The sequence below is a fragment of the Scophthalmus maximus genome, chromosome 12 (genome assembly GCF_022379125.1).
Source record: "Scophthalmus maximus strain ysfricsl-2021 chromosome 12, ASM2237912v1, whole genome shotgun sequence".
NCBI lineage: Eukaryota > Metazoa > Chordata > Actinopteri > Pleuronectiformes > Scophthalmidae > Scophthalmus > Scophthalmus maximus.
In genome coordinates, this window is record NC_061526.1 from 18,294,255 (window position 1) to 18,321,126 (window position 26,872).

At 42.7% G+C, this 26,872-nt stretch overlaps 1 protein-coding gene across 7 annotated transcripts in view; it reads left to right on the forward strand.

Moving 5' to 3' along the window:
- The window catches only part of cacna1c (calcium channel, voltage-dependent, L type, alpha 1C subunit), a 160,470-nt gene extending 133,763 nt beyond the window's left edge, over positions 1-26,707 (forward strand). For 3 of the 7 annotated variants that reach the window (XM_047336561.1, XM_035621546.2, XM_047336562.1), the window contains 19 exons: positions 1,972-2,061; positions 4,781-4,918; positions 6,322-6,387; positions 6,769-6,860; positions 8,277-8,439; positions 8,844-8,971; positions 9,089-9,185; positions 9,323-9,425; positions 10,044-10,145; positions 10,255-10,382; positions 10,608-10,742; positions 11,658-12,022; positions 14,320-14,448; positions 14,545-14,672; positions 14,801-14,898; positions 14,992-15,088; positions 15,203-15,311; positions 15,428-15,590; positions 15,767-26,707. In XM_047336561.1, coding sequence (XP_047192517.1) covers positions 1,972-2,061; positions 4,781-4,918; positions 6,322-6,387; positions 6,769-6,860; positions 8,277-8,439; positions 8,844-8,971; positions 9,089-9,185; positions 9,323-9,425; positions 10,044-10,145; positions 10,255-10,382; positions 10,608-10,742; positions 11,658-12,022; positions 14,320-14,448; positions 14,545-14,672; positions 14,801-14,898; positions 14,992-15,088; positions 15,203-15,311; positions 15,428-15,590; positions 15,767-16,255 — 2,820 coding nt within the window. In that variant the 3' untranslated portion in view covers positions 16,256-26,707. The remainder of the gene's footprint in view (positions 1-1,971; positions 2,062-4,780; positions 4,919-6,321; positions 6,388-6,768; positions 6,861-8,276; positions 8,440-8,843; positions 8,972-9,088; positions 9,186-9,322; positions 9,426-10,043; positions 10,146-10,254; positions 10,383-10,607; positions 10,743-11,657; positions 12,023-14,319; positions 14,449-14,544; positions 14,673-14,800; positions 14,899-14,991; positions 15,089-15,202; positions 15,312-15,427; positions 15,591-15,766) is intronic. The other 4 variants (XM_047336564.1, XM_047336567.1, XM_047336563.1 and 1 more) reach the window with 3 other exon arrangements.
- The last annotated feature ends 165 nt before the right edge of the window (positions 26,708-26,872 follow it).

The following is a 26,872-nucleotide window of genomic DNA, read 5'->3' on the forward strand; positions in this document are numbered from 1 at the left end:
AATTTGTAATGGGTCACTTCGTGATGAGAAATATGATAATGAGGAGGAATGATTGAAATTTTATCCCATTCAGATTCTTCGCCTTGATTTGACTTTGAAACTGAAGCAAATTCAGATTTAAATGATGGTTCAATTGAACCAGCCGGCCCTTCACCTACGCACAAAGACACTCATTCTTCTATCTTCCAATTTTTAACATACTCTGCACTTAGTGTGTATCAATGCCATCTTCCTTCCCTGCTTCCTTCCTTCCTTCCTGCACATCTTTCTTCCCTTTATCACCAGTTTCCTCCCTCCCTCCCTTCACTCCATCCTTCCCACAGTTTTCCACCCCTTCAGACCATAATGCACCTCACTTCCTCAACAGACACTTGAAACCACTTTCCCATTCAAAGGGATGGGGAAGTGGTTTCAGACTTTTGGACCCAACTGTACATATTTGTTCTCTTCGGGCTCTCTTAGCCACAACCCACTTTGTTTATTCTTGTAGTCAGCGAAATAATAAGTGTCCTGGTCTATTAGAAAATCAGTAAATGCGTGTAATACACAAGTTCACTGATATAATATTTGATCAATTGTAACCTGTTACTCTGTGTACAACATTACTGTGTGTGACCATAAAGTGGTATGGCCCTGCTAGAATTCCTTTAAATGCCTCATTATGATCGTGCTTCCTACTTCCAACTTTTCTCTGCTTTATCTCCCCCTCTGAAATTCCTTCCTTCCCTCATTTGGTCCACTTTTCTTGATTCTTGATTTCCTCCTCCTTTCCATTGTTTCCCTCTTTCCCCTTTCTCCCTTTTATTTTTCTTTCCACTTTCTTTTTCCTCCTCTTCCTTTCTGGTTATTGTAATAATCTTACCTTCTCTTCTATAGCACTTATTCGCACTATTTGAGGTCCGTTTTTTGTTTCAGTAGAAAACTTGGAGTAATGACGCATTAATGGTATGGTAAGGTATTCTTAACAGGGCCAATACCAAAGCAGAGTGAACAGCTCCTGAGTCATAGATTGGACTTCTAGTTGATCTATCACTCAGCAGTCTAAAATGTTGCAGTAGCAGGGATGACCAGTGGGTGTCTTCCTAAACTATGTTATCTTTTGCTAATTGGTGTTATTTAAATACCTGTAGGCTCCGATTTCCAAAAGTAAAATCATCTCTTTCATCAGTGGAACTGACTGAGATGATCTTGACTTCCAGTCTTTTTATTGTGGTATTCTGATGCCTCTTTGGCCTGAAAGTAGATTGATGTCGTGGTCTGATTAATTGGCAATTATTGGACCACAAAAAAACGTATACATCACATGTATTGATTGACTACATTCAGGGCAAAGAACAGATTAAATAACACATTGTCAAAGCAGGCTTTGTCCTTTACTGCAACACTGCATTTGGTAAACGTAGCTTGAGTAAAGCTTCAGCTGCGACAACTGCTACTAAACTGCAGCTTCAGATGGCAGAAAGAAAAACAGATAGCTACAGAGCCGCCACTCTATCCCCCACCACACACAAACACACACACACACACACACGCACACACAGATTCACATGACAGAGGCACAGTATATACATTTTTCACATAGACACGTCCACAGTCAACCTCCCCCCCTGTGGCAGCCCCAGACCATCATTCATTACTTTGGCCCTCAAGGCGTGGGCCACGATGCGGCCCTCACAGAGGAGGAGGCCAGTGTCTATGTGCAGTAATATCTCACAGAAATCTCCCACCTGGCCCAGATTAAATTATAATTTTTTCTCCACCTTTCCACCCTGTGATGGTTGATCATAGACTGAGCCCTCACTAGCCTGGTGGTTTGTGCAGCACATTGCAAAATTCTTATTGTTTTTTCACTCACCAACACACCCATGCACAGTGACACATGCATCCACACACACACACACACACACACACACACACACACACACAGCAAGGCGCTGCTCTGGTGCTGATCTTTTTTGCCTTTCCTTAAAGCCAGCTGACTCCTCCTCGTCCGCGTCCTCCTCCTCTACGTCCTCCTCCTCCTCCTCTTCCTCCTCTCACCCCCCTGTGGTAAGGCCAATGGTACGCTCCGACGGTAACCTCGTCCGCCTCCCTACCTCTTCCACCATCCCTCCACCCCTCCACTCTTCCATTCCTCCTCCTGTTACGCCATTCATGGTATGAGCCCAAACTTTTGGCGTCTCATTGGTCCTGTCATCTTCTCTGTCGCTCCTGCTTTCATCTTCTGCAGCATGTCCAGAGTATTATTTATGTAGCTGTTGTTTGTACTCTGTACTTGTTTATATATATGTACATATGTATGGTGAAGGACACTGTACTGTGTTGGCTAAGTATAACTGGAGTCTGTGACTTTTCCTTGAGTGGCTATTGTTGTTGCCATGGCGCCCACTGCCCCCACCTCCCCATGGCTTGCAATTTGCAATTTCCCTTATGGGTGTGGAACCCTTAATCCTTTGTCATCAGTGCAAGCCATCATGGTCACGCTATCACGCTGTCTCTCTTTCCTCCAATTGCCTGACATCTATCTATATATCTATCTATCTGATTGTCTGTGAATCTATTTTTGAGTCTATTTGTTTGGATGTCTCTGAATATTTCAAACTATTCTTCATCTTCAGTCTCTCTCTGTCTCTCTCACTCTCTTCGTTACACTTACTGTAACTGTACCTCTCCCGCTCACTGCCCTCACTCTCTCAATGGTGCAATGGTGCCCACTATTGTCCATTTGTGATATTACCTGCAGTACAAACATTTTGACTTACACTCCTCAGAACTGTGTGTCATTTTTATCACATCACTCACTGTGGGTTTTGAGACAACTCATGTCTTGAGTTACTTGTCAACACTGCAGCAGGAAAGATAAGACTTCTACCTGTAGAAAAGTACTTCAACCCTGTTGTCCCAGAATTATAGAATTATACAATTTGTATATGAATTTTCCAAACTTTGATTTTCTATACATTTTAGTAACCATATTCGGTTGAAAAGTAATATATGACATATGTTATCCCAAACTGCAGGAAGATGTGTGGAGAATGGCAAGTTGTTTTGAGGAGCACACTGTGTAATCACTGTGGGATTAGCATTAAGAATGACTGGCTTCTTGGAAAAAGACAAATGGCAAAACATATTCAGAGGTTAGGGAGGTTGATGTTGTGCTTTTGGGGTCACCTTTTATTATTTCAGTCAAGACAGGTGTAGTGTGGCACTATACTAGATTGTTATGGTTGAAGTATGTGGTCAAGTTTATTTTATGCATAAAGTTACACTTGTGTTAAAGGGTCTTTATTTTTGCATAATCGATCTGGTTGCCAGTTATTTGGTACGTGTATGAACTGGAATCTTTGGTGTCATCTGATTCATCTGCTGCTTCAGTTGTAACTGTGAATAATACACTGGGTTCGTAGTTGCTGTATTAACTGCATGATGCTTTTTTAGATATATATAGCATAGACAGATACTAATGTTGCCTTTGTTTTTACGCTTCTTTGTCCAAGAGAATGAGGAGCTGCAGCATAAATAAATAAATCTGTATTAGAATAGCACTCAGCACGATGGCTGAATATTTCATCAAGGAGTTATTTCCGTTGGATGACTACTGGGACAATAGAAAGCTACAGTGTGTCTCAATTTTGTACTTAAGACCTTTGCTAAGGCATATTTTATATATATTTTTTTTATTAAAAAGTAGTAGTAGTTTCTTAAAAGCATTGAGGGGCAAAATGTTGCATGTTCATAGCAAATGAAAACATTGCTGGGGTGAGAACAGTTTCTAGAAGCTCACAGTTAACAGACTGGCTGCATAGGGCAGAAATGTCTTCATCCCCCCGTACGTCATGTTTGGATTATTCCTCCAGGTGGCCAGTTTCTTTTGACTGCATGATTTACTGAAACAGAAATCTGCCTGCAGGCCAGACATTTTTGTACTGTATCTGCAATGAATTGTTATCAAACTCCCATCGATGAAAGTGTCTGTGGCCCAGTCTCACTTTGATTTTGCTGGTGCAGAATAACCAGATCCTTCAGCTTAGTTCCAGGATTTTCTTCAGGGCTTTATTGAGTGTTTTAATGCTTCATTAACAAACGTCATTGCGACACTGGATTTCCCTGTAAAAGGATATAGAAACGACAGCCGTCTTTCTTCACTGGGATTATTACAGCAATGTGGTGAGGCAGAAGGAAACGCAGAGTGCCGTGATTTTAAGAAGCAGCAATATATTAGTAAAGTATAATCAGCACAGGTGCTTTTTTTAGTTTTGATGTTTGAAATAGCTTCCTTTAGTGACGGTTAATGTGATCGCTGTGAAGTAACTCTCTGCCTGTACGGTTGGAAAGAAGATGTATTCAGGAAGATGATGGTTGGTCGTTGATCTCTTTTTTGCCAAATGTTTTTTTCCAAGAAGCCACAAAAAATTAGCATGATTGCCCGATTCTCTCCCAGATCTCTTTTGTCAGTTGATTTTGATGGGATTTTGTAGGACGCAGATTTCCATTTATTAACTGTGTGTATGTATGTGTGTGCTTGTGTTTGTGTGTGTGTGTGTGTGTGTGTGTGTGTGTGTGTGTGTGTGTGTGTGTCATGTTTATTTACATCCACATGTATGTGTGGGTGGGAATATGCGTACAAATGTTGTCTGTATCTGTGTGTGAATATGTATGTATGACCGTGTGTGTGTGTGTGTGTGCGTGTGCGTGTGTGTTTCCCTCCCTTGCCTATCTGCATGTGTCCCCATGCGTCCTTGTGTTTTTCCAAAAAAAAAACACCAAACCCCACCAAAAGGGACTGCAGAACTCTGAAGAGAACGCCAGGATCTCCATCACCTTCTTCCGGCTGTTCCGCGTGATGAGGCTGGTGAAGCTGCTGTCTCGCGGGGAAGGGATTCGGACCCTGCTGTGGACCTTCATCAAATCCTTCCAAGTGAGGGGAGAAACGGACACAACATGCTAGAGCAGGGGGTTGGGTTTGCACAGGACTGAAATTGCAGAGAAAAAAGTGCTTTAACGCTTATGTGACCCTGATTGGTGCCTTGTCTTTGGAGACCATAGATCTCTTTAAACTTTATGATCCAAACTTGGCATAGTGATTTTGAGGTTTATTTGCCAGTTGCAGGTATTAAAATACCTTAAACAAGGTGATAATATGAACAGTTAACCCAGAGTAGGCTCATTTAAGGTTTATAAATATAAAACTTGTTGTAATTTCAGATCCGAGTCACATGGAGCTAAAATGTCCTTGTTCTTGTGTAAATCCAGCCGGGTGGAGTCTCACAAGCCGCCTTTCCTTGCCTTGCCTCATCCCTCCTCGTCTCCACCTCCTATTTGTCTAGCAAGTCAGTGGAATGGCACACAAGACTCGTGTGTCTCGTCTGTTTGCCTACAGTATGATGGGGAAGGAGGAAAAGAAAGAGGGAAGGTGCAAGGTAACGGAGAGGTGGTTTAGGAGTCTTGCTGCGGAGGCAGGGAGGGATGTAGGAACATGAAGTTGGGAAGCAGGCAGGAACTCAGAAACCTTGACTAGCAATCTTTTTTCTTCTCTTTCCTCATCCTCCTCTCTCTTCTCGTCTTTTTCCATATCTCCTTCTTTTACCCTTCCTACTCTCAAAAAACACCCTATGACTAACCCTCGAGAGCTCACCATGCCCTGTAGACGGGTAAAGCAGTAGATGCGTTCAGAGAAGCACTCCACCAAAAATGAAATCATTTGATAGAGAGTTATGGGGACATGAAAATAATCTGTTCTCTCTCTTGTGTTAGCTAAGATGGGCCACTTCATGGCATTGAAAGTCCAAATACTGGTGATACAGTAAAATACACCAAATCACGGTGTTCAGTTTAAAATCAGTCATCAAGATGTTACTGTACTTAACACAGATCAGCCTGTTTTAGCCTGTGTCGTATTTCAGTGGTGATACATTTTGACAAGAATCAATCTCCTTCATTGATTTGTCATGCTGTGGCCCTGCTCTCCCAGGCACAAGGGTAATATTAGCCAGGAGCTCAGTTGGGTAATTTTACAACATATTGGGACTGGTCTCCTGACTGAACTCAGAGAGCAGTTTGTATTTTACCTGAGGTTTTTCACTCCTAAGTCAGATGATTTGTCCTGGATTGTTTTTGGTGTTGTGCCACACAGGACTGCAGATCAGCTCACTTTCATTTCATCAGCTGCCAAAATACTTTCACATTTTACGGGATTTATCTCTTGAACCATTCGTAGACTAATTTGCTGTGTGAGATTTGGATGAAAGTGAATGAACTCCAGCCTTGGTGAATGATGATGCTGTAGACAACGTGTCACTGATGTGTCTCTCTCCTCTCCAGGCTCTGCCATACGTAGCTCTGCTTATAGTGATGCTATTCTTCATATACGCCGTCATCGGCATGCAGGTAAGCGGTTGACCTGTTTGCCCGTTTCCCTACCTCTTGTTGTGTTTTCCTCTCTCTCCCTCTCTCTTTTAGCACGCCTCCGTCCTGTGTCTGTCCGCCTGGAGTCTTGTCGTCCAGGGTTCCTGTTCAGTCAAAATGTCCTTCTCTACTTTTTCTTCCCACTGTGGCTGTTGCAACCTTGTTCCTGTCTGTCTTTGTCTCTCTGTCTGTCCTTCTGTCTCTTCTGTAAGCTGTTGTACATTTTATGTCACTGATGATGAGCAGGAGACACTTTGATTTGATTTGCCGGGGACAGCTGGCCTCTAATTCTGATTGACTTCCTCTTGTCAACACTGACATCATATGCTGTGTACTGTGACTGCCTACTTCCCTCATGCACAGATGTTTGGTAAGATAGCGCTGCGAGACCACACGCAGATCAACAGGAACAACAATTTCCAGACATTCCCTCAGGCAGTGCTGCTGCTCTTCAGGTGAGGAAGATTACTACACTCTTCATCATCATCGGATTTTTTTTCTCCCTCTTCCTTCTCCCTCCTTCCCATTTTCGTCCTAATTTGTAAGTAATATTTTTGCTTGTTTGTGAATTGCAGAAAATAAACATTTTCCGCTTTTTGTGCATTATCATTCTCCTCATCTTCTGCCTTTACCATCAATCATTTCTGTACATCAACATCAACGACTTATATATTTAATTTCTGACCTCCCATATTTTCTCTATTCCATTTACCCCGAAAAAGGTTTTCTATATTTTACATTTGAGCTAATCACTGACATTTTATGATAAATTGGTAAATTAAATGCCAGGATATCTGTAAATGTCTAGCTGTAACTTCAGTCGATTTGGTGACTTGACTCTGCAGAAGAGCCAAAGTGAGAACATGTTTTGTCCGTTTGCACCACGACAAGACAATGTTACTGCCAAGGTTATGGCTGAAAATGTGAGGGACTGATCCCCATTAATATCACCAAAGATCAGATGTAGAATCAGCAGATACTTGGCAGCTTTAACAGCATCCAAAGTGTGTTCACCTGCATGATCAGTAAACATGACGTCGCTTTGCCACTAAATATTCTGGTCCACTGAGGAGGATGCCTTTTACACAGTTGTTAGAGGACTCTACTGATAATAAATCAAACTGCCTGGATCCATTCCCAGAAACCTCTCTGTCCTGTGTGGTTGCGGTGATTGTAAGATTCCATGCAGGGTACAAAACCTACTGAAACTGAAAGGATAGATCACACATAATATGGCAAAAAAAACATATTCATATTCCCCTTCATGGAATATATTGTAATACTGGGCTTCCATTTGGAGATAGATTTCATACTTCACATTTGCTCTGCTTAACGGGGCGGTTTGTCATATAATATAAATCTTGCAAACAGTCCACACATAATAGACGCAGTTTTTAGCACTGAGGTATTCAGAATGGGACACAGTTGTAGTTTGGGTAAAGTTTATATCGACAGATCAATGAAATCAAATACAAAATGTATTTTCTTTACTCAGTATATTCAGTGTGTTAGGATATGAATAACATTTTTAATAGCTTTTTATGCTATTCACTGTGTATGTCTCCCTCTTTTTCTTTTTGTACTTGTGGGTGTGTGTGTGTGTGTGTGTGTGTGTGTGTGTGTGTGTCTGTCACAAAATGCTTGTATGTGCATCTGCGTAAATGCACATGTGACCTGTGGTGCGCTGTTGCCCACATGTGCACATCTATGCATGTTTGTGTGCCTATCTATATGTTTCTTTGGTGTATCTATATCTGCGTATCTTTGCATGCATATTTGCGTCGATGTGTGTGCATTTTTGTGTGGGTGCGTGTATGTGTGTGTTTGTGTGTGTGTGTGTGTGTGTGTGCATGTGTTTGTCTGTGTGTCAGATGTGCAACAGGTGAGGCGTGGCAGGAGATCATGCTGGCGTGCTCGCCCAGTCGACCGTGTGAGAAGGGATCTACCAATGAGCAAGGCTCGGCCCACGAGGACTGTGGCAGCCAGTTTGCCATCATTTACTTTGTCAGCTTCTACATGCTCTGTGCCTTCCTGGTGAGTACAGAGAAAGAAAGAAGTTCCTGTTTTCCGCAGCGTAAAAGAAAGGATTTGATTTCAAATAATCTCACATAATTTAAGTTTGGGAAAGTAAAAAATACATGCACTCAGCAAATGAATACATTTATAGAGTCAGATGAGTAGATTTCTATCCATGACACATGAAGCTACATCCCGCAGTTAGTTTATCTTAGCACAAAAACTGTAAACAAGGGGAAACAAAATCGAGCTTCCCGTACCTCTAAATTTCACAAATCAATCCATTAGGTCTCATTTGTTCCATCTTTGTGAAATTCTAAATGGTAAAAATGACAAGTAATGGGTTTACATTTGATACAGACAATCTATAATTGATTACATGTTGATAGTATAGTTTCTGACTGACCCCTGATTTTCCCCAGATCATCAACCTGTTTGTGGCCGTCATCATGGACAACTTTGACTACCTGACGCGTGACTGGTCGATCCTGGGGCCACATCATCTCGATGAATTCAAGAGGATCTGGGCTGAATATGACCCAGAAGCGAAGTACGTTTTCTGACAATGACAATGTTACTCAACTGACAAAGTTTGTCATCAAAATAAGGATGTTTTGATCAGCATGTGTTGTGTAGAGAGTTTCTGTAATGTGACATCTGTATTCAGGGGGAGGATTAAGCACCTCGATGTGGTGACTCTGCTGCGGAGAATCCAGCCTCCCCTCGGCTTTGGAAAGCTTTGTCCCCACAGAGTCGCCTGCAAGGTAAACACAAGCACAGTCCCACAAATTCCTGCACATTGTCTAAGGACTGCAGAAGTGTAAAAAAAAATTGCAGAATATTTGAAGATGTTTTTCAATTCAAACGGAATGTACATATGTGTGTCTTCTATCTCACGTAGCGTCTAGTGTCAATGAACATGCCTCTAAACAGCGATGGAACAGTAATGTTCAACGCCACACTGTTTGCCCTGGTCAGAACCGCACTCAGGATAAAGACGGATGGTAATAAGCACACATGAACACTCTAATGCAGCTGCACAGGCACAAGTTTCACAGAAATACACACTGGCGAACCTCAGTGACTGTATACAAAGATGGACGACACGTCTTCCCCTCGTCCCACAGTACAAAAATGAACCTATGATATCCATGATTCAGTCGCTGCCACGTCATTTGAAACAAGAGACTGCACAGTAGTGATCATCGAGTGGAGCTGCAGTATCACAGTCCCGCCCATACGTGGCTCAACCAGTCACGCGTCAATCTCAACTGTCAATCATGACCCTCTATTTATAGCATCAAATAACTTAACTGAAACCAAACTCATCAGATAAATGGACATAATACATCAGGATAGTGAGAACTACCTTTAATAACAGAAATCTTCTTTAGGAAAAATTTAATTGGTGTTTACTTTGATTTTGATTTTTTTTAAGTTGCCTCATGTCCCATCGTCTCTAACATTGAGGAGGGGGATTTGAACACGATGTTTAGGATTCACTTTTTGGAGGCTGCCATATTTTCCACCTTTATATACAGTCCTTGGCGAGCATCATATGTACATGTAGAGCATAAAACCTTTTTGAACTTTCACTATGTGCACTGTTCCTGCTTACACAGGTAATCTGGAGCAGGCCAATGAGGAACTGAGGGCGATAGTGAAGAAGATCTGGAAGAGAACCAGCATGAAGCTCTTAGATCAAGTGGTGCCCCCTGCTGGCGGTATGTATACCCTGCAACACAGTTTCATGCTATGGAATTTAGCTCAACAATATCTAACAATAAGTTAAAATAAACATTATACTATTTCTAAAATGTTTATTTCTTGCAGATGATGAAGTAACAGTCGGAAAGTTCTACGCTACCTTCCTCATCCAGGAATATTTCCGCAAGTTTAAGAAGAGGAAAGAACAAGGGCTGGTGGCTAAGGTGCCTCCCAAAACTGCCCTCTCTCTGCAGGTACACAAACACAGAAATGTTCTTTACTCTTGATCATAAATCAGTATATATATATATTTATTATGTATATTTTTTTCTTAAATTGTCAGAACCATAGATAGAAAAAAAATGATATTGTGTGTGATAGATTGAGTGTGTCAGGGTTCTGTCAGTGAAATGAACATTTCGGTCTCCGTGTTATTCCAAGCTGAGTGCAACACTTTGTGGTGATTGGTCTTTGTGTAGGCGGGCCTGCGGACGTTGCATGATATTGGTCCAGAGATTCGGAGGGCCATCTCTGGAGACCTGACTGTGGAGGAGGAGATGGATAAAGGCCTGAAGGAGCCTGTGTCGGCTGCATCTGAGGACGATATCTTCAGGGTAAAGGTTGGATACACACACCCTCACTCACTCTCCAGAGAGAAAGAGAGAGCGAGATGATTACCACCGTCCAGCTTGAGGCCGTATTATTGCCCCATGCACATACATATACATGCTCGCATGCGCCCAAAAATAAAAATTAAAAATTAAAAAGGCCTCATTTTCCACCACATAGCTTGGCTTCTAATCACTGCAGATACTGAGATACATTTATGGAAGTGCTCATCTTGGTTTTAAATAAGCCAGTGACCACGAATTATAAAACACAAAACCATTTTATGAAACAAAACCGTAAAATCAAACACACAAATATTACTTTAAATAGTTGAGCACTGGAACTGTAAACCTCACACACGTGGCTTGTTCTACTCCTCTGCTAAAAGGTAAGATGAGGTAAGACAGCCTTGCATTTCACCGTTATTGCAACATTCATATGCTCATGTTTTGTTTGCTGCTGTATTTTTTTACATCTACAATTTATATGTAACCAGGAAAAAAAAGAAATATGTGGTTCTACATAATTATTGAGCAGCAATTGTTAACAGAATAGAAAATAAAAATCAGTCCTCTGATACCAAATAAATTTTAAGCAATGTTGAGAAATTACACCAAGATTTAGTGTCTGATTTATTCTGTTTCCTCATTCTGCCTTTGTGTCAAGGGTTTCACCTGTTAGAAAATACATTTCTAATGTTTTTACATCACAAATAATACCTCTCCTTGGTTTTTGATAGCTCTTGTCATTTTCATCATGGCTGATTACAGTTATTTTGCTACTAGCTGCTTAAGCGACAGCAGGAAATCTGACTGAGCGTTTGAGTGTAGCTATATTTTGACTAATCATAATTTTAACTTCCTGTCTTTTCCACTATTCTCCCCTTTTTTGTCTTTGCCCTCTCTCCTCTCATTCCACAGCGTACGGGTGGGTTGTTTGGCAACCATGTCAACTACTACAACCAGAGTGATGGTCGCGGGTCCTTCCCACAGTCCTTCACTACCCAGCGTCCTTTGCATATCAGTCAGAAGGGCTCACCTTGTGAAGGCGAGAGCCCGTCCCACGAGAAGCTCATGGACTCGACCACTTTCACCCCTTCATCATACTCCTCATCAGGCTCAAACGCCAACATCAACAATGCCAACAACACTAGCATGGTTGGGGTTGCGACCCAGGGCATCAGTCGATTCCCGAGCCCGTCCATAAGCACTGTGGACGGGCACACAGGGCAGCCACTCACCCCCATCCTGCTGCCAAGATCAGCGTGGTGCTTTCCTCCAAAGAGGTGGGTGCCGGCCAGACAGCAGGTTACATCTGTGCTTTGTCGAGTGTTTAACTTGATCTTCTTTCTGACTCCTGACAAGCCAGCTCACATTATAAACAATGTAACATTTCAGTATGGCCATATTTGGTTCTTCTATTTCCTTCACTTTCTTTTTCCTTCCCTTTCTCTTTTCCTATCTTTGTTTCTGGTGGCAAGCAGGACGTGTTTTTATGACAACCTCAAGCGGTATGTTGCCAGGGGACTGTGTGTGTGTGTGCGCGTGTGTGTATGTGCGTGCGTGCGCGTGTGTTAGTCCCCTAAGTGAGTGTAAAAAGGTTTCCTGATGCTCTATAAATAGGCATATCTGTCAGTGTGTAATAGTCACACTTGTTGCTATGCACATAATGCTTGAGTGGCTATAGCAAAATCCATCCAGGCTACATGCTGCTATAATATAATCTGCTACCAAAGACATCTCTCATCGTCTTTAGAATCAGAAATCATCTGAAAGCTCCCATTTATTTCAGGTTTGATTTCATTATTTTGAGTACAGTACAAAACACTTTGAGTACAATAGCTGACTACATTTGCAGTATAATTGTTGAAAATGTAGTTAAAACAGGGGACACTGCACTGGGCTAAATTATGTTTTGTTGTGACAGCCCCAGTAGAGACAGTGGCCATGGGTTGTTTTTATTTTACTTCAAGGTTAACCATTACTTTTGTCCATGACAAGATCCATCGTGAAGATCCTGATGGCAGCCTCTGACCAAAAATATCACTCTAATGGCAGATGAACTTTGCTGAGTACAGTACATACTGATTTTGGTGCATGATGTCCTATTGGCACCACCCTCGGGACAAACTTGACAATTTAGGTCATAGTACTGATGAGCTGTAAGAACAGCAAAGTCATCAGTATGTTCATTTATCCCCTCCACTTAATGTTCTTATTATAGGGATTTTTTTTTAAAGTCTGCAGCTTCCAGCAGTCATGTCAAGTATTCAAATGTGTTTACTCGTGAGGAGTTTGCCAGGAGCTTAACTCATTCACTTTCCGTTGTTTGGCAGTTGGTGATCTCGATTTATGTTCTCCATCACAGGCAAAGCAAAATATAAGCTTTCCGATGCATCTCTTTGGATCTGCTTTATTTCAGTGATACCAGTAAAACCTCCACAAACTCATCCAGAACAGTTTGAATCTTTAATGCTGTTCTAACCCAGAGTTTGCTATGGAGCCCTGAAATAGCTGTGGATTAAAGGGACATCTTGACATTTAGAAACTTGATTTTTCTTCACCAGGCAGTTCTTAGGAGATGTGTATGTGCTGGTACAGATTTGTAAACGTCGATCATTGAAAATAATGAATAATGCTTAGTGCGAGCTAAGCACTTCGTTATGACTCTTAACGTTAAACTCCATTAATTGATGGTTTCAGTTAGCTGACGTGTTGTAGCTGTGAAGAAAACAGTTTGGTGAAGAAGAAAAATCAAATAAATTCAAATGTCAGCATGTCTCCTTCAAGCTTAAAACTGGAGTATGAAGTCGATGTTGACAGAAAGGGTGGCATGACATCTTTGGAACACAAAGAGAATACAATGTGATACAGATTATATTCAGAGTTTAGATGGAACCCAACAACCAATATTTCAGCAAATACCTGGACAGAGTTTTAGACTTTCTTGAGTGTTCTGCGAAACAAAATTGTGTCCAGGTTAATGTCCGCCTCGTGTCCATTTCTTTAGAGATTAGTAGAGAAGACGGAATCTTATTGTATAAATATATTGCCCTTCATTTTAACAGCAACAGCATAAAAAGTGCCGGTTTAATTTCCCATTAGGCCGTAATTTAAAACACTGCTCTCTGAATATTGGATGATAAGATTTGCTGCTACGAGCCGTTATCTTCTCTGTCCTGATCTTTGGTTCTGAAAGATGTCTGCACCTCCGTCATTCTATCAGTTTGTCATATTCCAGGTGTTACCTTTGATGCTTTTTACCATTTTGCTTTAACTAAATAGTTGTAATTTCCACCTGCTTCTCCTCCTCTCCCCCTAGCCTTTACTTCTCCTCCTTCATCTTCTTTCCTTTTCCTACATGCAGTAGTTAAGCCTCAGTTGGTTTTCTCAGTCTCTCCTCGAAAGCTCCTGGGGTTGTTGTTTTTTTTTTTGCTAATCAGCTGCTTCTTTTTTTGTGTCTGTGTGTTTATGTTTACATACGTCTGCCTATTTGTCTACCTGTTTTTCTGTCTGCGGTCCGTGTCTATGTTCATTGTGTTTGTTTGCCTTTTTTTTCGGTTGTGTGCTTGGTGGTTTGCAGCTCGGACTCAAGTGACAGCCGTCTGCCGATCATACGAAGAGGGGAGGATTCGACGGAGGAGACGTACGACGAGAGCTACGGCGACGACAGGGAGTACCACGAGGACGACCACTCCCTCTCCTCTGACATGTACTGATGCGAACACCCCCCCAAAAAAAGTTGATTTTATTACCTGCATGCAAATGTACACATTTTTACCTTTGTAAATCTGTGTGTGCACATTAGGCTAGTGTATCATGATGAAGCGTGTAAGCAGTTGACTCCCATGGAGGAAGGAGAAGACGTAGAGGACAGAAGAGGAGGAGGAGGGTGGCAGTCTCCCAGGAGAGTCTTCCTCTGCCCCACTTCTCTGGGTAAGTAGACACACTGAAAATTGCTTCAAAGTTTTGTTACTACCTGTCTGTTAATATGAACAAAGGGCCTAATGTAACAGTTACAAATTGCCTGCTGAGTATTTGCATATTTGTGGCGTGGGTGTCAGGGCGGAGATCGTCCTTCCATCTGGAGTGTCTCAGGAGACAGTCGAGGCCAGACGTCTCCCAGAAGACGGCTGTACCCTTACACCTCGTACATCATCAGGTAGAAGACACCCACATAATGGAGTCAAAGACACAATAAGATGCGCGTAAACAGGTTGTAAATACAGTACGCTCTGTCATCCTCCTCCTCCAGGCGCTGGCAGTGGCAGGGTTGAGTCCTCTGCTAAGACGGAGTCACTCACCTACCCTCTTCAGCCGGCTGTGCTCGACGCCTCCAGCCAGTCCCACGGGTACACTGCATCCTGGTCACACATCGAAAGACACATTTAATTCAGAATAGTGAATTTGTTGTTGAGATAGGTTTGTTCCCCTCAATGTTGTTTCTCCTATCGTTGTTTTTCTAGCCCATGGCAGTGATGCCTCGTACCGGCGAGTGCCCTCTCTAAGGCTAGAGGGCTCGAACTCCCATGAAAAGCTCAATACCAGCTTGCCCTCTGTCAACTGTGGGCCCTGGTAAGATGAAGTACTTTGAAAAGAACTGCTACAAGTTACAGTGCAAGCCCAAGTAACAGTTTGAACGACACCGTGGGCACAGTCATGTTTTAATTAAACAAATATGTTGCCCTCAGGTACAGCGACAGTAATGGGAACAGCCGGGGGCCTAGTCCCACCCCCAGCGGCTCAGTGTCCAATCAGAGAGCACCACGGCCGGTGTCGCTCACAGTGCCCTCACTACTTGGAAAAGACTCCAGCTCACTGTATCACGGCAGCGCAGGCAGTCTGGTGGAGGCGGTGAGTGTGTGTGTGTGTATAGGATGGAGATGGTTACTTTCAAATCAACAAGATGCTACAACCCGTTCACATTTTCTCCTACTATATTAAGACTTTTCTCTCCCACTCTCCCTCCATTTTTCTGACATTCCACCCCATCCTTTCCCATTCCTCTTTTCCCCCATTTCTCTCGCAAGGTGCTAATATCGGAGGGTTTGGGTCAATTCGCTCAGGACCCGTCATTCATCGAGGCAACCAAAGCCGAGTTGGCTGATGCCTGTGACATGACCATCGAGGAGATGGAGCACGCCGCCAACAACATTCTCAATGGCAACAGCACCACGAACGCCACGTCCAGCACCTCCTCCAACTCCCAGAACAGCCCCAACGGCAACCTCCTCCCCTTCCACACAGCAGCAGCAGCAGAAACGCACAGGGACAGAGTGGGCAGCTTGACTCCCAGCGAGGGCGGGGGAGAGGCCGGAGGAAGCAGAAGCTCCGTCCACGGGCCGTCCTCTATGGAGGAACGGGAGGAGCTGCTAGCAGGGGGGAGAGGACAAGACGAGGAGGAGGAAGAGTTGGGAGAGAGGGAGGAGGGGCACCGCTCGGCTGTCATTGGAGGAGAGCGGCAGAGGAACAGCGGACTGTTGGAGGACGAGGATATGGAGTGTGTGACGAGTTTGTAGGAGTCTGCTCGACGGGTTCGATTGGCCAACTGGCCCCTCTGACATCACCAGAGACTGACTCTTGTCAGTGCTGGGTAACAGCGCCGCGGCTGGCTCTGTCTGTCCCCACCCCTCACACACACAGACACACACACACACACACACACACACACTGTCTGCCTCTCTGCCAGACATGACTGCTCTGGACAATGGCCGCCAGTGACGCAACCTTAAACACCTGGTTACGACTTTGTTGGTTTATATGAGTTTGTATGTGCGTGAATGTTTGTAGTAAAGTGAACCGCACTATACTCTATACTATCTGACTGTATGCTTGTGTGTGTGTGGTCTATGATTTTCTCTATTTGTACATGTAGGTGTGTGCGTGTTTTCACCACACATGTTCGAGTGTGTCTCTAAAGTGCCTCACAGTTTTATCATGTCCTCAGAGAGCGATGAGCAGGAAAGTGGAGACGAGCAAAAACGACAAAGGAGAGTAGGATGAAGGAAAGTTAGAAAGGAAACAACGCAGGCAGGAAGTCCTTTTTACTGATTTCCTGCGGTCGATATAGTGTGTTTATGAATTTCATTTCCTATGCCTACCTTGGTGTTGTGTTATTGTTGTTTGTCTGGCTGCCATGAAGCCTGGTAGGGGACAGCAGACCAGCTTGTGGGGGGGTCAGTCAAGGATTAGAATCTGACCGCACCCACTTGAGGTCAAAAGTCAACTCCTTCCTACTTCACTGATGATGAAGCGCTGTATTGAGTAAAACGGGGGCAAGGAAAACCCCGTTTGAAACGTCCTTTCTCCTCCTCTTCCAAAGCTAAGGAACCTTGGAGCACAGCCCTGCCAGCCTAGGGATGGGATTAAAGTGAGACACCACCCTCAGCCAAAGGGGGGAAGGATTTGAGGGATGGACCAACAGCAACAACTGTGCTGCTCAAGGGGGCCACGGGCAGAGAGAGACACTCTCTGCTCAACAGGAAGCCCTTTTTTTCCACCAGTCAATAATCGAGAGATAAACTCGGCTCGTCAGTTACCTAGATCGGGCTTCGCCTCCTCTGCCGCTTTTCCTTGTTTGGCCACACCCACTTCCTGCCCCAAACAGGAAATGGGAGAAGCATTTGGTGGCTAAGCAGAGGCAGCGAGCCCTCTTTTCTGCCTCATACCTCGCCATTCCTCACTGCTCCCTCACTCCTTCCTCCCTCCTCTTTGGTTATTTAACCATCCCTCACCCTCCATCGCTGGGTTTTTGATTTTTCAGCCCTCGGGGAGTCGTGTGTGTGAGTGTGTGTGAGTGTGTGTGTGTGTGTGTGTGTGTGTGTGATGGCAGGGTGGAGGAGAGAATGGGAGTGACCAATTGAAAAGAAAACAGACTCTCGGCATTGATTTACACAGGATCTGTCCGTCAATCAACTTCACTTCCTTCTCCAAGACCCTCCTCTTCCTCAGCGTGGAACTCCAATGGATTTGCTGCCACACACTCTTTCTACAGACCACGTCCACTATGTATTTAACAGTTCAATATTGTGCAAAACTGGCTAGCCATGACTATTTTGTTTTATATTCATGATGTTATTGGTTTAATTTATCCTTGGATTTGTTTGCACAATCGGGGTGCTGGTCTTACAAATGTATTTTTGCTTGGTTTATTTTAGGAGAATTTTAAGAGATTTTAAGTATCGAAGCAGGGCGTAGAGTTTGCGTACGAGTGCATAACTATATTTCTGTGTGTGGGTGTGTCTGCATTTTAGTACAGGATGCATGTGTGTGTGTGTGTGTGTGTGTGTGTGTGTGTATGAGTGTGTGTGATAGTGCGTGTATCTAAAGGGGGGGGGTCTTTCTCTCTATCAGTATGCACCTTTTACAGATTGTATCTATTTATTTATTTATTTTTTCCCAGAAGAGAAAAAAAATGTGTGCGAGGATATACGTTTGTGTGCGTGTGTGTGTGCACCTGTGTTTGAGTGGTTACTTAAGTATTCTAAAAAGATTTTAAGCCTAGACACTAAATTAAGGTAGCATTACAAGAGTGCGTGTGTGTGTGTGTGTGTGTGTGTGTGTGTGTCTGTGTGTGTGTGTGTCTGTGTGTGTGATAATGGGCCTCCTTAACACAGGGTTACCATGGACAGGCATGCTTCCAAAGCTTTGTGATTTATTCCCTTTGTTGTTGTTTTTTTTCTCCTTTTTAGCCAAGCTGCAGAGTCAGAAGCCACTTGATCTTTTTATGTAATTACTCATTACATAACTTTTCCTTATATTGTTTTTGAGGGATAGTTCAGCGTATAGTCTCCAGCAAAGGACAGAGTGACCGGTGAAGTTTACATTGGTGATTGCAGCCCGGCCAGAAGTTAAGCCTCTCGGCAGCTGCTGCTGTTTTTCCTCGTCCTGGACGGTTGCTCTGAAAGGTAGAAGCACCTCATTCCTACTGCCACAGTGAAGCTTCCAGAATGAACTGGAGGTGGCGTCATGTCCCGATCGTTCAGCTATCACACGCCATCATCACGTGATCTTATCAGAAAGTCGTGGACAAAACTTCAAATGAAATTATTAGGGCTGGTGTAGAAATGCTGCAAGACTTCACCTCTCTTTGTCTGAGGTGTGCTCATATCACAAAACATCCCTCGCTCGCATTGTTGGAGATCGATTGGAGACACGTTCTGTCTGTAATGTAGTTTACTGGTAATACTGAATAGTGGAAAATGATAATACAAACGGGAGATTTCCTGATGATTGATAAGATACTTGGGTAATTGGTGGATAGGAGTCAGAAAACTGAGTCAGAGGGAATAAGATTTGTGGGAGATCTCCTGGTCTGGTGTGATTTTTTTCTTTTTTCCATTGGCTTTCTCGGTAGCATGCAGACGTGTTGACTGACCTTTCTCTATTTTAGCTTGTCCCTTGATTATAGTGTGGATTCGCTTAAGGTATGGCCACAGTGTGCCATAGCTAAGTATCCTATAGAGGCCTCGGTACTGGTACAGGTCTCACTTTGGTGTTATATCTTCTCCCATTTCTGACGTCAGCATCACAGCACTGTCACGTTTATTATCATTATGCCAACGACTTTATAGTATTTTATAAAGGATATAACTCAATTCAGATCAAAATGTTCAAAGGTTTTGCTAGAAATTTTGGGAAAACTGGTTTTTCTAGCACCCCAGGCCTGATGCAAAGTCAAATACACACAAAGAAAGTATTGACAGGTTGTATCTTACCAGTGACCACATGCAGATACACATTTATCTTTGTGCAGCAGAAAAAGACTGTGTGAGAAGGTCGATCGTACGTCAGGGTTAGATCATTTAAAACAAATAGATGCTGCCAAAGCCTTTGACCAGTCAGCAATCTGTCTCAAAGACCAAATTCCATAAGTTATCCCTCAAGAGATCAGACTTTCAAACACAGTGAATCCTCTATGCTGAGCCCTCGTCCCTACACGTCAAGCAGAGCAGGTCTGTGGCAGCGAAGGGGTTAACGCGTGAACACACTGCCATACACTGCATTTCTGTGCCAGTAACAGACTTCTGACATTATTATGCAAATTAAATGTGAATTTGTGAATGTTTTTTGGGGTTTTTTTCCAGTGGCAGTGCTCTCGTGGTTATGATCCCACCTGAAGAGAGAAATCAAAAGTCTGTGTCGTCAAAGGAAAACCTTCCCTGTTTGTCTCTGGCTTCATAGAAGCAGCTTAAGCATTTCGTCCTTGCTTCCTTTCAGCAGCTCGTTCAAAATAGACACTATTCTTTATTGAAATGATTTGGCACCATAAGCTAACTGGGTACTTTATGGCTCACATCAGTTTGACTATAAGCTCCTTTCTTTTTTTTTTGTCAGGCTTGAAGTCTTAAAGTTAGAACAGCGAATGGGAGTATAGTCACATTTGTTCATTTGTGTGCAAGGCAGGATCCAGCTCCAGTGTTTAAACCACACAATCTCACTTTGTACTTGGGTGAATTTAAATAAATGATCTAACACAGAACCACTCTCAGACTTGGCCCAGGTAAAATTAGGATGGGAAGGTTTCCGCAAGGTTTCATAACTCATTATAGCCTTAGGTTTAATAGTCAGTGATCCCGAAACATCCATATTGTTCCATATCACATAAACATGAATGATGCATACATGAAACTAAACTCAGTCGTAATCCTTCACGGTGATGTTCCTTATAAATGCTGATTCATATTTCATTGACACACACAGTGCAGAACCAGGCTTCGCTCTTTGGGTTCAATGGCTTTTTGGTTTCAGCTTTTTGGTGAGAGAGACTCAGAGGTTTGTAGTGCCCCCGTGTGGAGTGGAGCAATAGTGCAGTTTAGGTTTTTTTTGGTTAGTTTTTTGTCCGAGCATGAACTATGAGGTGTTGTGTTGCAGTAAAATGGTATGAGTGGGTGTAATCTTGCATCCCACCAGATATGCAAAAACAATGCAATAACTATGACTGTATACAAGGTTCCCGGAGTAAATATACTTGTGAAAGTGGGAGGGGAAGAAAAAAAATAATCAATATCACGATGATGTATTATTATTATTTTCTGTGTGTTACCTTTCTAAGTCAACTCAGTGGTTTCCATGCCAGAGAAACCTGACATACTTGAAATCAGGTACATTGTAGTGCAGTATAGTGAAGATGTATTTATTTCTCTTTCTCTTGTGAGGGTGCCGGGTTCTGCCTCTGTCTGCAGACGATGAGACGATGAGCTGAGATACGTGGTTTTGCTCATGTTTGATGCATCGAGTGAAGAGCTGGTCATTTAGTTTGATGATTCACCTGAAACAAACTAACTTCACTTCCCCCAACTCAGTGACTTTTGGCTGACTCCTTTCTCTTGTTCATTTCCAGTGATGCGTCGTTTTTAAGTGGACTGAGCTCTGTGGGTGTATCGTCATGGTGCATGAGGTTCACATTTCACGTGTCGACGTTGGAGCATCGCGGGTTTCGCAGTAATTTAGTTTGAATCAAGTTGAGTATCATATCGCATTTTGACAGAGTAGCTATTTCTCTTTAGTGTACATACAGAGATTCAAGTCAGTATTTCTTCTCTAAATGGACAGTTGACAGGTGCAGGGGAGTATCTGGTGTCTTGTGGGCTCTCAGTTTATTCTCTGATTCTTAATTTCGCAGAAGGACGGAGCTCACGTTTATATGATTGTAGATAAACACGACAGAAATGGCAAACTACAGTATTTTTTTATTCTCCAGGTGTCACCGCTTCTTTGCCTACGTGTCGTCACAGTCACTTCTCTCACTTTGTCCTCAGCTTCGACCCCTTGTGAAGACAGACAACATGAAATGGGGCAAATCGCATGGAATTGGCAGTTTTTCAACTAAAATATTGGGGGATTGAAACCATCATCGTCGTGATGGACAAACACTGCTGTGGCACATTCACACTTTATTGCTTTCTTGATGTATGTAGCACAAAGTGACCCATATACATGAAAACACCTACTCTCAGTCCACAGGTTAAGCAGGTTATGAGTATAAGTATCGATAGTAAAAAGCATAGACACATTATCCAATGCACAGAATAAATTGAGAAATTGAACCACACACAACTGAAAAACATTCGGGGGGCACTCCATCTGATTCAGTATTAAAATTATATAAAGCTGGGGAATTTTTAGAAAAGAAGACGAATGGTAGAAATCGATGCAGCAGAAGCTGAAATATCTGGATGTTTATGGGTCAAGCTCCAGATATTCTGGATACTGCACTACCCACAATACACTGCGGCTTTCTGTTGTAAAGTCTTAATACATGCATACATCACTGTGACACCAAAGGTTCTCCGTGTTCACCTGCGTGGGACAATTGACTCATCACAGATGGAGCTGCGGCGGGAAAAAAGAAAGCAGATGAAATAGTCTCCCTGTGAATTTCAAGTGATAATATTACTTTGAAATCACGCACTGCACATATGTTTTAAGTTAGCGTGAAACGGTTAAGCGTGCAGATTTCTTGACACAGGTGCGGCCAGTAACCTAAAGGTGCACCAGGAAAACCAGCGTGCACCAAAGCTGCCAGTTAAACCAACCACCGCGCCCGCTCAAATTCAGTCTGCCCAAGTGAACAACAAGTGCTTCTTTCTCGTAGACGGACGACAATCTGGTTGGCGGTTGAAGACTATGGGATGCGGCGGGCGTTGAGGGAGAAGAGTTTGTCGAGGGGTCGTGGAAGGTTTTGCTTCATCGTGTTGAGCATTTCAGGGTCTGAGTTCTGACGTGGTGAATTCCATATACATATACATATATATATATACGAGTGATGTTTAACATGTGCATGGGTTTCTCTCTCTACAGGTCAAACGTATTGGTCCTATGTGAATGATAATATCTTTTGTCTCACCACTAGCCAATGATTGTATATTTTTATATACCATATATAGCAAGATATATATGAATATATAATATTTAATCACCAGAATGTTATAGAGTAAAGAAAGAAAGGGCAGGACGTGTATTTTGGGAATGTAATTAGTTAAAAATATTGCTCATGAGAATGGTCCACATACAGGCCCACTGACTGAAGTCCACTTCATTGACTGCACTTCAGACCAAAAGGAACCAGCAGGTAATAATGTGATATTTAGTGAAGGAGAACCATTGTGTATGTTTTGGCTGATGGTACTTTACATGGTCGGCTGTTAGGAGGTTTCACGATGGGCTTGGATCGTTCCCGGAGACTGAGTCGACTTCACAAGTCTCATTTTGAACGCTTGTCCTCTAGCAGCTATTCTGACTGCAGCTCCAGACCTTGCGGTGTAGAAATCGACACTTGACTCCGGACTCGAAGGAACGTCTGACGCCTTCGTTTTAGATTTTCTTCAGCAGCAGAGAGATCCAAAATGGAACGCGTTCGCTCGTTCGCTCTTTCGTTCGTTCGCTCGTTTGTTGGTTGGTTTGTTGGTTTGTTGGTTTGTTGGTTTGTTCCGTGTCGTGTGACGTGGGCTTGAACGACTCGACCTACCAGCAGCCTGTCGGTGCAGGTCAGAGTCTGTAGCACTGAGAGAGCTGTCTCTCTGTAACTGGTCCTACACACACACACACACACACACTGTACACTTTTGTCAAATGTAATATTTAAGCTTTTAAGACATCTAACCAAAAAAAGTCAACCTATCAAGTACTAGATCTCTACCTATCTCTCTCTCTCTCTCTCTCTCTCTCTTCTCTCTGCTTTGAGCCATGAAAACCATGTAGCTTCGACCTTTTATTTACCTCCATGAAAGGATGTGGAGGACTTGACCTGCATCTGTGGACAAATGCTTTCCTCTGACTTGGACCCAGAGCAGGAGATACAGAAGCAGTTTAGCGTCTTGCAAACTTATACGATGTCATCTTGACAGTGAGGAACCACGAAAGGACAAAAAGTCTGATTTTTATTTTTTATTTTTTTCGTATCACGGAAAACAACTGCTGTACGTGACGGTGTGTTTTTTTTGTTGTTTTGTTTTTTTAAGTTTAAAAAAAAATGAAGAGATACGTGTTTAAAACCTCGACTGCACACAGATGTGTGTGTCAGAGAGCGTGAGTCTGTCTCCGTTCTCCTCGTGTGGATCCGACAGATGTACGATATATTTTTTCTTGTAAGCTCGAGTGTTTGTCGACCGCTGTTTGATCCCGACAGAAAATATTTTAAGAGGACTATTTTGAATATAGATTTATTTTTCTTTTATTCTAGGCTGGAGGAGAGAAAAACAAATCCACCTAGCCTGTTGTCACAGGATTTTAATTAATCTACTTGTATCTTTAAAGAAGAAATATGAATTCCCCTTTTTCAGGAGAAACGAGAGGGGATCATGCACCTCTTTGTTTTTCTGTTGTACAGATGTTATTTTGATGTCCATGCTGACAAAAGCTTTGGAAATATGAACAGAATGTGAGAAAGGGATTACATTATTAAATACACATTTCTATTGCAAGTATCTTCTATTTTAGATATGATATATATATATATGTATATATATATATAGAAAAACTATAAATTATAAGATATGAAATGATAGTTTGGAGAGGATCTGGTTTGAAGGTGCAATACCGTTGGCATTTTTAGTGTTTGACCCATAGGACAGATGTTTTTTATTGGTTTCACCATCAGCTGAATATTTCCACTTGGTTTAGAAATAGTTACCTGTAAGTTCCCTTTGTCTTGAGTGTTGCCAGTGCAAACGCAGTAACAGAAGAACATACGATGCAATTACAGTTATGTATCGGCAAGATCAAAGTGACAGTGGTGCATTTTATGAAATATAATAGAACGGTGACACATTACAGATAAATTTGACTCTTGGATCGTGGATGTGAGAATCTGATTTGTATCTGTGTGCAGAATTCATGCCGGCATTCATTCTTATTAAATTAGAGGTTATTGTGTGGATTTTTTTTTTAGGCAAACCTATTCCAGAGAAAAAACTTCTAAGAACCAATAGCAGCACCGAAAGAAACCAACGTTCGGCAAATTTGACTGCACTGGCTCATGGTACCACTCAAACGACTTGAATTCTTTTCTTATGGGATGTTCATGCATGACAGTTCATAGACGCATGTAAAGTCTTCACCCCGAAGGGAGGAAGAAAAATATGACTCATTTCCAACCAATTGATTCAGAAACAAGCTGCAGACTAGCGAGATAGAACTCACCCGTTGTGTAGCAGCGACTAGGGCAGCCGACTGTTAGTGTCTGAAGGACCTTGAGACCTTGTGTTCCACTCGCTTCTCCTCTCATCGTTATTCATACCTGACAAACCAGGAAGGAGGTTCCAAGTTTGCACATAATAGAATATCCACAAATTGACCACTTGTCGGTAGCGGGATGCTGCACCCACGGCCCCTCGTTGGCTTGAGTTTCTTTCTGTACCAGCTCGTGTTTCTAACGTTGACCTCCTTCGGGATGGCGAACAGCTCCAGACGTGTGGCAGCAGCAGCAGCAGCAGCAGCAGCAGCAGCAGCAGCAGCAGCAGCAGCTTTACGACGCAGACGTCCTGTCAGCCAGTGGTTCTGCTGTTCAAACAGCTCGTCCACAGCGGAGCCGTGAATTTCGACCACTCCCCTCTGATAAGAGCTAGTACTCATTATTTTGGACTCTGTCATCCCTTGAATGTAGGACTCAGTGATGCTCTAAGTATTTGAAGGTCAGATTGAGGCTACTGGTTTGTGTTTGGATCATTTTTGAATATATATTTTGGCCAGCCATCTCGGTGTTTGGCTACAGCAGCCATGGAAGATCTGGATTTAGCTCCTTGCTTCGCTGAACTTTGACCCCTGGGGGTTTCATCTTGAGAAAGCCACCTCGTGACCAGAGAGAGATAAAAACTGATTGGTCTTGTGTGCCCGTGTGTGCTAATGCAGCTTCAACGAAAGAGCCGAAAGGCCCCGTCTGACAGCGTCATGTACATGATCATGGTCTTAAAGAATTTAACAGCACGCTGGCGTTAACCAAGACTCTATATATCCAGGCCGGTTGTTTTTCCCCAGCCTGTCGACTCAGAGGCAGGGGATCCAAAGCTCCATGTGCGAAGGCTTGTCTGTTCCTTATTTACTGGGTAAATGTCGGGGCAGTGTGTCTCCGTCCTCCACTGGTCAGTAGTGTCTTATTGTTCCTCGTCTTATAGTTCACTACTCATGAGAAGTGTTAAAAGGGCCTTTGATCGGAATGAGCCGTTTGTCTCCGTTCTTTTCTGTCAGAGACGTCCGTTATCGATCCTCAAGGTTATTTTGTGGAGAGGTGATTCACACAGACCAATGTGTGGTGATATTAGTAGTGGCGCTACTGTTAAATGTAGTATTTAATAACGGCACTATTTATGGTCAAAACTGAACTAGAGTGTGTTCTTGTGCTTGCAGTAGCTTCGGAGGCAGGTGGCTGCTTTGTAACTGAGTTCTTTAACATAAGCCACTCCCCCTCAACTGTGTGAGGGATTTCATTGGTTCTGAGGTTGCTAAGTGACACTGGCCCAACATCATTTGGTTTCCTCGGTTACCATTTGTCTCCTTGGTGAAGACTGCACGGTCTCACCGCCTACACACCCTTTTCTTCTTCTTCTTCTTCTTCTTCTGCTTCTCGTTCTTTTTTCTAAAGGAGAGTTCTTGATTATGATTTTTTTTTGTTCATTTCATTTTAGATTTTAGTAAGAAAGAATACAAATGAAATAAATCAGAATATTAATTCAATCACTTTTTCTACTCCTATTTTCAATAAAAAGTGAAAAGAAAAACCAAACAAAAAGTTGATTTGTAAATAAGTAATGTACAGTTTGTATCTGTAACTCGTCAGTCTGTCATTGGTGACAGAGTCTGTCTTGCTTATAACGCACGCTAACAGTAAATAAAAAAGGAAAAAGTATATTTAGACTGTATGGTCCCTTGAAAGCAAGTTTTAAATTAATATCTGATGTATATTCCTGTAACATTGCATTTTTATCTGAGGAATGATGTTATTAAAAAATTGCAAATAAATTGCATTTCCTACAGCGCTGTTTTTCACTTCCACTTTACATGTTCACGTGTGTGTGTGTGTGTGTGTGTGCAGCAGTGGTTCTAACATCCGTTTCCTCACACCGTCTGGTAAAACCACATATCGGAACATCACATCATAAGTCAACCGTAAAGATCTTCAGCTTCTTCATTTCTAGCTT